The sequence below is a fragment of the Ceratotherium simum genome, chromosome 29, assembly GCF_057802395.1.
Source record: "Ceratotherium simum simum isolate JZ-2026a chromosome 29, ASM5780239v1, whole genome shotgun sequence".
NCBI classification, from domain to species: domain Eukaryota; kingdom Metazoa; phylum Chordata; class Mammalia; order Perissodactyla; family Rhinocerotidae; genus Ceratotherium; species Ceratotherium simum.
Window position 1 is genome coordinate 40,223,489 of NC_141928.1, and position 13,392 is coordinate 40,236,880.

General features: G+C 47.2%; 1 protein-coding gene and 1 non-coding gene across 2 annotated transcripts; both read left to right on the forward strand.

The window, feature by feature from the left end:
• The first annotated feature begins 299 nt into the window (after positions 1-299).
• On the forward strand, positions 300-574 carry LOC147913276 (RNase MRP). Its single transcript, XR_015549053.1, has one exon.
• A 3,957-nt stretch (positions 575-4,531) lies between these two features.
• Positions 4,532-6,111, forward strand: SIT1 (signaling threshold regulating transmembrane adaptor 1). The gene is made up of 5 exons (XM_014797449.2): positions 4,532-4,631; positions 4,746-4,881; positions 4,985-5,043; positions 5,146-5,207; positions 5,299-6,111. The coding sequence occupies exons 1-5, from the start codon at positions 4,592-4,594 to the stop codon at positions 5,530-5,532; spliced, it is 531 nt and encodes a 176-aa protein (XP_014652935.2). The 5' UTR covers positions 4,532-4,591; the 3' UTR covers positions 5,533-6,111.
• Positions 6,112-13,392: the final 7,281 nt, after the last annotated feature.

Genomic DNA, 13,392 nt, shown 5'->3' on the forward strand with positions numbered 1-13,392 from the left:
GTACGCGCGTCCCCGAGCTTGTCCGGCTCCGGGCCTCCCGGAAAGACCACGCCCACTTGGTGTGTGGGAGGGGCTAGGCCTTATTTGCATAGGACTGTAGGCCATCGTTCCTAAATGAGTAGGTTTCTTATCTATTTAGGTATTCTATTAACTAGAAATGCCTCCAGAAGCCTACAGTCTTAGAAGATTATGCCAGAAAGTGGTTTTTATTTCTCATGGTGCCAACCTTTATCACCCTAACCCAAAGGTGAATTTCCTATTGGCCCTATAAAGCGCTAGCGCTGAAGATTTTCTGCCGAGTTCGTGCTGAAGGCCTGTTTCCTAGGCTACAGACGGAGGACTGGTTCCTCATTCGTGCCTAGGGGAAAGTCCCCGGACCTCTGGCAGAGAGTGCTATGTGTGCACGCACGTAGGCGTCGCATGCTGCTCACTACCAACTCCGCCGAGAAGCGAGCCTGCGCAGGCGGGGGAGCCGAGCGGTATGATGCGGCAGGCGGCCCGCCGTCAGCAAGCCGAGTTACGCAGGCAGCGCGCGTCGGCGCGCTAACCACACGGGGCTCATTCTCAGCGCGGCAGACTTTTGGAGGGTCATAAATGGTTACGATGTCTTTTGGCTTAGGAAGCCCTTCAAACATGGTACCACTACCACTACCGGGGCTCGTAATGGGCCCATACACTTACAAAACTAGTTCCAGTTCCTCTTGTGGCCTAATACATCCCTGTATCAATTTTTTGCAGTTCCCTCTTCCTGCGAAGGCCTCCTCTTCCCCACCCTCTCCGTCTGGCAAATGCCTCTAACAGCCACCATTTATTATGTAGCATGGTACACAACAGAATATGGATTGTAATTGCCTGGGCTAGAATCCTGTCTCCTCTACTCGAGGGCTAAATGGCTTTGGGCAAGTTACTTTATCTCTCTCTCTGCCTCAGTTTCCACTCTGAGGAATGGAGATAATGATAGTAGGTATGTACCTCAGAGAGTTGTTATGATGATTAAATGGGTTAACCAAGAAAAGTGCTTAGAACTGTGCCTAGTTATTAGTGATTTTACCTTGAGCCGCTGCTGTGAGCCAGGCACTTGAAATTATATGAACCCTCTCCCGGACGTTCGGCTGCCATGCCCTTTCCGCACTGTTAACGTCTACACAACCTTCAGATCTCAAGTGTGTTCCCTTCATTCGGAACCCTTATCTCAACTTCTAATTTATTCCTCAGTGCAACTATTGTACGTTCTTCAAACCACTATATGGTTTGAATTATATGTCAATTATATCTCAATAAAGCTGGAAAAATTTTCAATTATAAAAAGAAAATACCGCTAGACTGTAAATACCACTAGAGCAGGGGCCACATCTCTTTTCCTTTACCGTTTTATTCCTATACCCTAGCACAGCACCTGGCGCTAGCACGTCCTCGATGAACCCTTGGTGAATGAAATTAATGTGTTCAAAACTACCCAACACGTCAATATAATCAAGCACTTCTAAAGAATGAGGAAACTAAGGTTCAGGAAGGTTAAGTAAGTTACTGATCAGGTAAGAGGCTGGGCAGGGAGTCTGACCCTTTTCTCTCTGTCTCCAGGTCACCTTCCTCACATCACTGCCCCCAGCTCGTCCCCCTTCTTGGCTTCCACGACTTCTCCAGGCGGACTTGGGTGGTCTCCCTCTCTCTGTTCCACACTGTCTTTTCATTGTCTGGGATACATAGGGTTGTCTTCCTAATTAGACCAAGAGCTCTTTGAAGAAAGTAACCATTTCCCACTCACATTTGTATCTCCAGAACCTGGCATATAAGCAAGCAACCAGTACACATGTATTAAATGAATGAGGTACACGTGTGTTAAATAAATGACTGAACTATATCTTGTCTTTTCAGAAAGGGAGGGGCAGGGCAGGGCAGGGCAGGGCAAGACCAGCACTCAGGGGCGTTGTCACAGTCCAGCCGACTACCCAGCGCTGCTGCAGAGCAGTGCAGTCCAAACCTTGAGTCTAAGGCAGTTGGCACAGTCAATGTAATTAAGTGGTTCGGGCCACGTATAACATGACAAATGGCCCCCAACTGATTGTTGCCCATAGGGAATTTGGGCCAACTGTTACCAGATCTGATTTTTTCCCAAAAAATCAACAAATCAGGATTTCTCAAACTGGAAATCTCTGTTTTTAAGTGTTAACAAGGAATCAGTGGCATACTTAGCACATTTGACACCTGAGCGGGTCATTTTAACAAACTCTCCTCTTCTATATGACAAAATTATTTTCAGTAATAATCAGGAAATGAAACAAATAATAAAGGCCAGAAAAGAAAGTAATAATAATAAGGACCAGAAATTAAGACAGTGAATTAATCACTTCTTTTATTGAACTCTGTAGATAAAATCATGACAGCATAAAAAATTATAGTTAAAAATTGAAAATTAAATAAACGTAACAGAATAAGGGAAAAGGTAATGGGTTAACACTTCTTCATTACATTATTGTATTTTTTGAGAAAAGGGGCAAAAAACTTATTCCTACATATTAATCTGAGTGATGAATAATGTTACAATTTCCTTTTGGAAGTTAACTTCTGCAAATTTGTCGAAAGTAATCCTTGCATAATTATATTCAATAGGGAATACAGCCAGATTTGTCAATCTCCACTCATAATTAAAGAATACATTTTATTAATTTTCATTTCAAAAAGTTTCTTTTGCCTGAAACAACAGACACACAAATAGTTAGGAAAAGTCTTAAACATAAGGCTGTTCGGCAAAAATTCATAAAATTCCATTTCACAATAAATTCTAGAAATTCTCAAGATAAATAAAACTCCAAATGATCACCAAGAGTGACAGAATTCAAGTAACTCAAGTTCAATTTCTTTGACTTTACAATCATTGTGCTATCATTGTTTAAATTTACCGGTTAAGTGCAGGCACAAGTAACATCACAGGGGTTGGAGACAGAAGTTGTGCCCAAAGCAAACTCAAACAATTCCAAACAGTTAAGAAGGAGTTCTTAACATAATGAATCTGCTGTGTCAGGGGCCCACTGCGTAACTGGGAGTTCTCCAGATTAACTCCCATGTAGATTACAATGGTTTTTTTGTGTGTGTAAGGAAGATCAGCCCTGAGCTAACATCCATGCCAATCCTCCTCTTTTTGCTGAGGAAGACCAGCCCTGAGCTAACATCTATTGCCAATCCTCCTCCTTTTTTCTACCCAAAGCCCCAGAAGAGAGGTGTATGTCACAGTTGCACATCCTTCTAGTTGCTGTATGTGGGATGCCGCCACAGCACGGCCAGACAAGCGGTGTGGCGGTGCACCCGGGATCCGAACCCTGGGCCGCCAGTAGCGGAGTGCCAGCACTTAACCGCTAAGCCATGGAGCCGGCCCCTACAATGGTTTTTAAAGGAAAAGTAATACAAAGTGCTAATTTGAAGCTTATATATTATCAAAACTCATCAGTAACCACAGCAATTTAGAACCTAGATCTACAAAAGATTTTTCAGAGAGGAGTATTTTATCACTGACATTTTTTAGAATTTCTGGAGCATGGTGATAATGAAAAGGAGACTGATTTTTAGTCGGTTTTTAAATTCTCTACAGACAATACCTCCTTATGGCCTGTAACTGGAGGGGCAGGACCTCTCCTGCCATCCGCATCCTTGGGACACCACTGCAATGATTATAAAATTTTTAAAAACATCGTAGGGGCCAGACAAAACACATCTCTGCCCTCTGGTCTAAGGTTTATATTTGGAACTTAAAATCCCTCTTCCCACATCCACAGCCTCCCAGGTGGCTGGGCCGTCTCTGGGTGGGTCAGGTGCTCCACTCCCAGAAGTGAACAAGTGCAAAGACAGGGCTAGGTTCCCAGGATAGGACTGGGACCGAGGTTTCTTTAATTCAACTGACTTTTGAGATCAACAGTTCTTAGGGACAGTTTGAATGAAGGGGGTTGCGAGGGGGGAATCCAGCTTCCTCTATCCTGCAAACTATTACACCAGTAATAATGACAACGGTCATCTCAACACATTCCCCTCGGCTCAGCCTTAGGGTGCGGTGGCACTGTAGGTACCAGGAGGCCTCCCTATCCCATTCCACTTTATAGCATGCTCATGGAGGAATACATTCTCCTTCATGGGACTCAGAGTTGGAGAGAAAAGCTAGGCATCCTGTGGCAGAAGGGAACCTCCGTCACAAGGCCTGGCTTCCTTGTTTGTTGGTCTTGCCTCATGCCACTTCTGCCCACCTCGAAGTTTCCATGGCTTCACGTGCACTGTGGCACAGTTAGCTCAGGCCTGCCTCTCTCTTCTCTGGCCAAAGAGGGTAAAGGGCCACGAGAGGGGGGCGGAAGCTTGGGAGCTGCAGGGTGGCGCAGGTGCAGGCACAGGGCGGTGTCTTTGTTCTTTCGCTCATCCCTCCCCTCCCCTTTCCTCCCCGGAAACCAGCAACTTTGCCACCACCAGTATTGAGGATGCTGAGCTGCGGGGGCCAGGCCCAGGGAGGGGTGGGAGTAAGGGGGGCTGCGACAGCTGTCAGGCCATAAACCAGGCTGACCCCTCGGCTCAGGGCAGCCTGCTTGCAGACTCGGCTCCCACATCAGCAGTCATGAACGGAGGTCACAACAGCACGGATCTGCTAGTGCCTGGTGAGCTGGGCGGGGCACGGGCAGGGGGTCGGGTCACGTGGCCCCATGTCCCACCTGCTGGGACCTGGAGGGTTGGGCTGGGCAGTAACACCCCTCATCCTCTCACATCCACAGGAATCCCCTCTGTGACTCAGGCCTGGGGACTGTGGGCCCTCTTAGGGGCTGTGACGCTGCTGCTTCTCATCTCACTGGCTGCACACTTGTCCCGATGGACTAGTAGCCAGAGCAGGAGCCATCCAGGACAGGGACGGTGAGTGGGGGACAACAGAGATGGGTTGATGGAGAGTTCCCCCTTACCAAGAAGTCCTCACTCTGTGTTGGACTTACTCTAAACTCTAAACTCCGTGTTGCAGCTCTGGAGGCTCTGTGGAAGAAGTCCCCCTGTATGGGAACCTGCATTATCTGCAGACAGGTAGGGAGCTGGCAGAGGGGAGAGGCACACAGGCCAGGTCCCAGGATGAGGGGGTGCAGGAGGAGGAACAAGAAGTGACCAGATTCATGTTTCCTGTCCCAGGACGGCTGTCTCAAGAACCAGGGCCAAACCAGCAGGATCCAACACCTGGAGGCCCGGCCAGGGTGAGTCCATTGTGGCTGAGGAAGAGGAGAGGGAAGGAAGTGGGGGCTTTTGAAAGGGTCCAGTGAACTTCTAACAGCCTTGCATCTCCAGGCTGCAGAGGAGGTGATGTGCTACACCAGCCTGCAGCTGCGGCCTCTTCAGGGCCGGACTCCCAGCCCTGGAGCCCCTATCAAGTACTCAGAGGTGGTGCTGGACTCTGAGCCAGAGCCCCAGGCCTTGGGCCCCGAGCCGGAGCTCTACGCCTCAGTATGTGCCCAGACCCGCAGGGCCCGGGCTTCGTTCCCAGACCAGGCCTATGCCAACAGCCATCCTGCACCCAGCTGAGGTGGAGGGCTGGCACAGTGCGGCATGCAGCACCCCAGCCTCCTCTGTTGCAGAGGTTACTGCTATCCTGTCCGGGGCATGGCTGTTTCCCAACCAACCCCCAACGACTGGCAGCCATTGTCCAGTCACTGGAGGTGATGTTCCCCCAAACTTGCTGTCTGAGCTGTGAGGGAGACATCTCAAGGGAACCACAGGCCCCCAGTTTCTTGAGGGTGGAGGAAGCAACAGCAGTGGTCCCCTCCCCGCCTCTTTTTATCTCTATATATCCGTCTCAGCCCCCAAACTCCCAGGTATTCACTTCCTCCTTCTAGAGTTTAACCAGATCCTCCCCACTCCTGCTCCCCCATAGTCTACCCCTGACACCTCAGTGTCTCCTCAGACACAGGAAGTGGGCAGTGGGTGAGGGGGTAAGAGCTTGAGAGGACATGGGTGGGTGTACTCCTCGGGAGCCCACAGGCTGGAGGGGTCATGGGATCCAGCCCCCTGAGTTCTGATCTGAGAACCCTGGCGGGAGAATATGTCTCCACCCTGCTGCCTCTGTCATGGCCCCAAGTCTTCAAATAAAACATCTCAAAAAGCGCTTACTTTTTACCTAGAAGGTCCTACAGGCAACAGGCTGCACATGGTGTGGGGCGAGCTTTGGCGTCTGCACAGAGCTCCTCCGGGCGCGTCTAGCTGCCACGTCGACACTGCAGGGGTGGGTGCCAGGGGTGGAGGCCGGAGCCCAGCTCCTCACTACTCGTGCTGCTGCTAGAACATCCCCAGGATTTGCACTCGGAGCCACCACTCCCATCACCTGGGGTCTGCAAGTTCACCAGCCCCTGGGGAGCCCAGGCCTCTATAACTGCGCCGCCACCTCCCACATGGGCCATCTCCCCCGAGGGCCTCTGTAGAGGCAGGGCCGGCTTGACAGACCTTTCTGAGGTTTGAAGGGCAGGAGAAAAGGGAAGCTGAGGCTTTTACTTCCAAACTTCTCTCCTTCCCGCTTAGAGTCCCAGAGAAAACCACAGAGTAAGGAACCGTGGCCTGAGCCCGGCCTGGCGGTCCCGGTGAGAGGGGGACCCGTCTCTACACACACAATAACCCCAAAGCCCCAGGGTTCCTGGGCCTGAGGACTCCACCATGGGCCTCCCCAGAAGAGGCCCGGGTCGCGGTTCACGGCAGCAGCTGGGGCTGTGCGGGAGGGACGGTGGTTCTGGGGGCGGGCACCGGATGCCGGGAACCTCCGGCAGCGAGATGTGGGATTCTGAGGGCTGCTGTGGTGAAGATGCTCAATATGTCCGCGGCCTACGGGACGGGAGAAATTGACCCTGGAAGAGGCGGTGGTTGGGGTTCCGCCAACCCACCGGGACCACCCCACAATCCAGCCAAGGCCTCAGACGCCCGCAGACCGGCTCTCTGCACGCAATTCCCCGACGGACGCGGCCGGCCCAGGACCAAGCCCCGAGCGCCCCCGCCTGGCGCGCCGCCGCCTCGCCACCACCTCTGCGCAGGCGCAATGCTGTCCGGTCCGCGGCTGCGCTGGGGTCTAGACGGGAACGCAGCGGACTCGCTCACTCTAGAGCTGGCTGTGATTTGAACTTTGTTCTCCTTCTAGTCCCGAATCCTGGATCCTCTGCCTTCCGTCTCCCCTACATCCCTTTAATTGTTCTTACCTTCTCGTCTCTCACCGAGGTTCGTGCCCTGGCCTAGGCCCTCATGACAACGCCGAGACTGTGGCAACTTCCTAATTGATCCCTGCTCTAGGAAATAAGTTGGGGCAGCCGGATCCGCTCAAACACCTTCTGAGGCCCCCCCTTGCCACATCTCTCTAGCTGGTTGGCTCGTCTCACCTAACCAAATACTTAGTAGCTCTCTCTCCTTCCGTAGCTCCAGGTGCTTTCCTTAGTGGGGTGTGATTCCAGCCGGAAGGAGTGCCCTTCCCAGGCAAATTCCCAGGGGCGGATCCTTAGGGGAAGCCACCAGGACTCACTCGGGCCCCAGCTTTTCCTCTCTTCTTGAGATCCCAGCTGGGAGGTTAGGGATAAGCCCAAGACCTGCAGAGGAAGGGTCTTTGGGATGGTCAAAGGTTCAACGATAGGAAGTTCTTAAGTAACTACTTATAGGTGGGGAGGGATCTTGAAAGCCATCCAGCCAAGGCCCCTCCAACACTGGCCTTGCTCTGCACTCTGTCAAGATGAGTCTAAACTTCCAGGCTGGTTTTGGCTACAAGGAAGGAAACAGAGCTGGGACATGGAGAGAGCCCAAGTCGTAATGACTTCATCTGAAACCTTGGATCCAGCCATGCCCAGAACTAGATCTGCCTCCTGAACTTTTTGGTTGTGTAAGCTAATAAATTCCCTTTTTTGCTTAAGTCAGTCTAAGTTAGATTTTCTATCTTTTGCAACCATGAGTTCTGACTAACTCTGTGGGGAAAGACCAGCAGGGGCAGCTAAGGATGCTGAACCTCTGAGATCTTCCCTTATTGCTTAACTCGTCCACCAGCCACGCTACTAAGATGTACTTAAATGTATTCTCATACCATTTGAACCTAAAATATTTCGCTGTGTGTGAGTTAACCTGGTCTCTTGCCAAGCTTCTAAATGTCTAGAATTATATAGCTGGAAAGAGGCTGACAGATCTGGCCCAAATATACGCCCGTTGCAGGAACCACCCTATAAATGTCGTCTTAAACACTTCCAGAGACAGGGAGCTCACTATCTTTTTTTTTTTTTTTATAATTTTATTTATTTATTTTTTCCCCAAAGCCCCAGTAGATAGTTGTACGTCATAGCTGCACATCCTTCTAGTTGCTGTACGTGGGACGTGGCCTCAGCATGGCCGGAGAAGCGGTGCGTCACTGCACGCCCGGGATCCGAACCTGGGCCACCAGCAGCAGAACGCATGCACTTAACCGCTAAGCCACAGGGCTGGCCCAGGGAGCTCACTATCTTACCAAGTACTTGTTTCCAATCTTTCTTATTAATAGAACTTTTTTTATTTGGAGCCAAGACCTGCCTCCTTGTTACTTTTGTCACCGATTCTGCCTCCTGAGCTACAATTAGCACAATCATTCAATCAGTCTTCTCCCTCCTGTACTTGACAGCCCTGGAGGAACTGGGAGCCAGCCCTGACGGATGGCCTAAGCCTTTCTAAAAGCTTTCTAAAAGCTTTCTAAAGTTCCTTTTAGAGTTCTTTTACAGACCGTATTTGCAGCCTACTCATCATTCCCATTGTCTTGCTTGATCAGAGTCCCTCTTAAAGTGCGGAGCTAAGAAGTGGCCTTCTGGTGGAGTAGAGGTTAAGTTCCCTCCCTCAGCTTCAGCTGCCCGCAGTCCGCAGGCCCGGATCCCGGGAGCGGACCTACGCACCGCTCCTCAAGCCATGCTGCGGGGCATCCCATATATAAAAAGTAGAGGAAGATGGTCATGGATGTTAGCTCAGGGCCAATCTTCCTCACACACACACACAAAAAGCGAATATAGTGCTGGCAGCAAACAGTGGGGGGCCCATCTCTTTGACTGGGCACTAAGTCTACGGGGACCTCTGTTTGTAAGGCATATACTCACTGAGTCTAGCTTTACTGAAGGAATGTTTATTGTAAGGACACCTGGGGCAATTTGGAGGCCAAATGGAATGGAACTCCACAACAGTGGCTGTGGTATGAGTGGGCCTCTACAGGCGGTTGTTGGATGTTATTGGATCTCGGATCTCGGCATTGCCAGGACCCTTGGGACAGGAGTGTGTGGGTCTTCATATTCCTGTTCCTCCAGTCCTGTGACTCAGATACTCTCTGTCTCTCCTGCTTTTATTTATTACCAAATTTCTGCCCACTTTGCTAACTTCCCCATCCTTTATCTTATCGTTTCTGCTCCCTCACAACAGCTTCATATTTCCTCCTCTGTCTCATGACCTCAGTTAAATGTTTAATCTTAGGAGTAGTGTGAGCACATGGTTAAAAAAAAAAAAATCAAATAGAACTGCAGGGTATACAACAGTAGTTCTCAACCAGAAGTGACTTTGCCCCCGAGGGGACATCTGACAATGTCTGGAGACATTTTAGGTCATCACAACTGGGGAGGGTTCTATTGGTATATAGTGGGTACAGGCCAGGGATACTGCTAAACATCCTAGAACACACAGGTCAGCCACTCACAACAAAGAATTTCTGGCCCAAAAAGTTAAAAGTGCCGAGGCTGAGAAATCCTAGCACGGGGGGGGAAAAAAGTAAAAGGCTATCCCATTTCTACTCCCAGATGTAGTTCCCTGAGGCATCTACTATTAATGGCTTCTGTTTTTTAAGTCTTTTGGTGATTATCACTGTATCTGTCCATAATACTTAGACTACTCAGAGCGAGGGGGTTCTGGGCAGATGGCAACCCTATGAAGCTCTCCCTTCCACACTCCCTCTGACAATTCCCAGCTATAGGTGATGACCTTTAAGTGGGCTCTGCTGAGATCCTGGCAGAGATAATTCCCTGCAGACAAGTCTCTGGAGAACAGCCTCAGAGCCAAGAGCAAGGCTTCAGGAAGGCAGCAAGTCCCAGAAACAGTCTGCTTCCCAGGAACAATCAATCAATGGCTTTGCTGAGTCTCCCCGACACTCCAAAATGCACACTGAAACCAGAAGGCAGAGAGACGTGGTGAGGGAGACAGACGAGTCTCTGACTGAACAAAATGAGAGCCTGGAGGAGACACATGTGAAGCCCAAACACAAAAGATTTCCCTAAACTAGAAAACGTGGTATCACAACTAAAAATTTCCATAGATAAAGCAAAGGAAAGGATGGTCACCGCTAAAACCCAATAACAGGTCTAGAGGGCCGGCTCCGTAGCTTAGCGGTTAAGTGCGCGCGCTCTGATGCTGGCGACCCGGGTTCGGATCCCGGGCGCGCCCCAAGGCACCACTTCTCCGTCCAGCGCGAGGCTGAGTCCCATGTACAGCAACTAGAAGGATGTGAACCTATGACATACAACTATCTGCTGGGGCTTTGGGGGGAAAAAAATGAATAAATAAAATCTTTAAAAAAAAAAATAACAGGTCTAGAAAATAGATGAAATATATCAAAACATGTAACAAAACCATGGAGATGCTTGTGGTGAAAGATGGGAGACTGGAACAGACCCAGGAGACAACTGCAAATTCTGTGAGTTCCTGGAGAAAAAGGAACAGGAGAGGAGAGGTCAGAATTAAATAAGAGATAAAATTTCCTTGAGCTGAAGAAAGACTTAAGTTCCAGACTGGACTGATAGGAAAAGACACACACACAGTCATATACACGTTAAAATTTCTAAGCTCTAAGGATATGGGAAATCTTAGACATTTTCAGGCAGAAAGCAAGTTCTTTCTTCTTATCTGCTACCCTGGAAGTTAAAACACAGCAAAACTGAATGTGATAGAATGATAGAAAAGATCTGCGACCTAGACCCAGCCAAGGAGGAAAGAAAGATATTTGAAGATTTGCTAAAATCACTAAGTATCTCATCTGAGAAATGCTTTTTTCAAAAGTCTCTAATGAAACAAATGAATCAGAACAGAGACTTCAAGATAGGGGAAGATGAAGAGAAGAGGAAAGAAAGCAGTGGGGAGCAACGAACCGTGATCTATATATTTATATCTATATCTCTCTATATTTATAACATGTAATATAAATGCTAAATAAGGACTCTTGGGACAGATGGAACACACTGTAAGGGAAATTCTAATAAAGACTGAATTATTTCAATAAAGCTCTAGAATCAGGTGGTGGGTATAAGGGGAGGGTAAGTGTTCCAGGACCTAAGGGGGGAGGGGTAGTGAATGTAATCTAAAGACTATATCTTATTGGGGTGGGGAGGAAGTAGAAGATAAGCAGAGTATGATGGAAACAGTTGTTTTTTTTTAAAACACTCAAAGAGTCATGTGTGTCTACTGAGGAGAGAAGGGCAAGGATGGTAACTATTAATAGAAAGACAAACTCCAAATTAACAAGGGGAAAATGGGATGAATCCATTCATCCAATCCAGCAAAGGTAAAGAAAAGAAGAGTTCACAACAATGTTAAAAAATTTAAAAACAATAACTCAAATACATCACTCATTACAGTGAATATGAGTGGACTGAATTCTTCCATTAAAAGACTGTCAGACTTGGTTATAAATCAACTTCTGGTCCACATTACTTAAAAGAAACACACTTTAAGCAAAGTAAGAAAGAAATTTTCAAAATAAAGATGTGGGAAAGGGATACCAGGCAGATAAACAGAAAGAGTGGTAATACTGATATCCAACAAAGGAAGTTTAAGTGGCAGGCTGGAAGCGGTGTGAGGATTGTTTGCAAAGGGGTAGGAGGGGAGTTGTGGGGTGATGGGAATCTTCTGTATCTTGATTGTGGTGGTAGTTACATGACTGAATACATTTGTCAAAACTCATAGGATTGTACACTTAAAATTGATAAAATTTACTGTTTGTAAATTACAATATAGTAAAGCTGCCTTTAAAAAAAGAACAAAATTACCATGTTCACAAAACTTAAATGCTGAATGAGGGGCTGGCCCCATGGCATAGTGGTTAAGTGCGCACGCTCCGCTGCTGGTGAACCGGGTTTGGATCCGGGGCAAGCACCGACGCACTGCTTGTCAGGCCATGCTGTGGCGGCGTCCCACATCAAGTGGAGGAAGATGGGCACGGATGTTAGCTCAGGGCTGATCTCCCTCACCTCACAAAAAATTTAAAAAAATAAAAAATAATAAATAAAATAAAATGCTGAATGAAAAAAGTGTAATACCCTCTCAATTACCCTGTATCATACGTTATATCCCTGCATAAAGAGAGCAAGCTTCCAAAGAAAAGGAAAAATAAAGGGAGTACTTATTTGAAGAAATGATAAAAAGAACAAGAAAAGAAACCAGGGCTGGCCCTGTGGCTTAGTGGTTAAGGGCACACGCTCCGCTGCTGGCGGCCCGGGGTTCGGATCCCGGGCGCGCACCGATGCAGCGCTTTTCTGGCCATGCCGAGGCCGCGTCCCACATACAGCAACTAGAAGGATGTGCGGCTATGACATACAACTATCTACTGGGGCTTTGGGGGAAAAAAATAAATAAATAAAATTTAAAAAAAAGAAAAGAAACCAAAAGTAATAAGGAAATAATAAAAGCTGACATGAATGAAATGGAAAATAAACAAAAATACTAAAAAGCATAAATTAAACAAATGTTCTTTAAAAGGGCTAAAACAATAGGTAAACTTCTTACAAGACCAACTAAGTAGAAAAAAGAGTAAAAATAGACAAGATTGGTAATGAGAAAGAAAACATCATTACAGATAGAAGAGAGAATTAAAGAATTACAAAAAACTGCAAATTAAAATTCTTCATCAACTAATTAGAAAATTTAGGGGAAATGGATACATTTCAGGAAAAATATAAATGATCAAAATTGACCCAAGAGAAAGAGGGAATCTTAACTAGCTCAACTTACCTTAGAAAAAACTAGAACAGAAAGGTGATTAGAGATCTTCTTTTGGAAAAGACTGCAACCAAATGGCACCACAGCTGAGTTTTATCTAACGTTAAATAATAATTTCCATGCCATTGAAACTAGTCAAGACTACAAAAAAAAGAAAAGCTCCCATGTTTAATATATAGAGCCAGCATAACTTAATACCATTCCTAATAAAAACTCTAAGTAAAAAAGAAAAAGAGGAAAACTGCTTAAATATAATGAAGACTTTTTACTAAAACCTAACAGCAAATACTGTTCTCAATGGTGAAGCACTAAAACTACCTCAATTAAAATAAAAATTTAGACAGAGATGCCTGCTATTATCCCTATTATTTAACATATCTTAGAAGTTTTACTAAATGCAGTAAGACAAGAAAATGAATTATTATGATTATCTGAAAA

Excerpts from the sequence above, each read along its gene's own strand:
- SIT1 (XM_014797449.2), top strand. The coding sequence starts at position 4,592 with ATGAACGGAGGTCACAACAGCACGGATCTGCTAGTGCCTG. Across the intron at positions 4,632-4,745 it reads CACGGATCTGCTAGTGCCTG|GAATCCCCTCTGTGACTCAG; the intron begins GTGAGCTGGGCG and ends TCACATCCACAG. Across the intron at positions 5,208-5,298 it reads CACCTGGAGGCCCGGCCAGG|GCTGCAGAGGAGGTGATGTG; the intron begins GTGAGTCCATTG and ends TTGCATCTCCAG.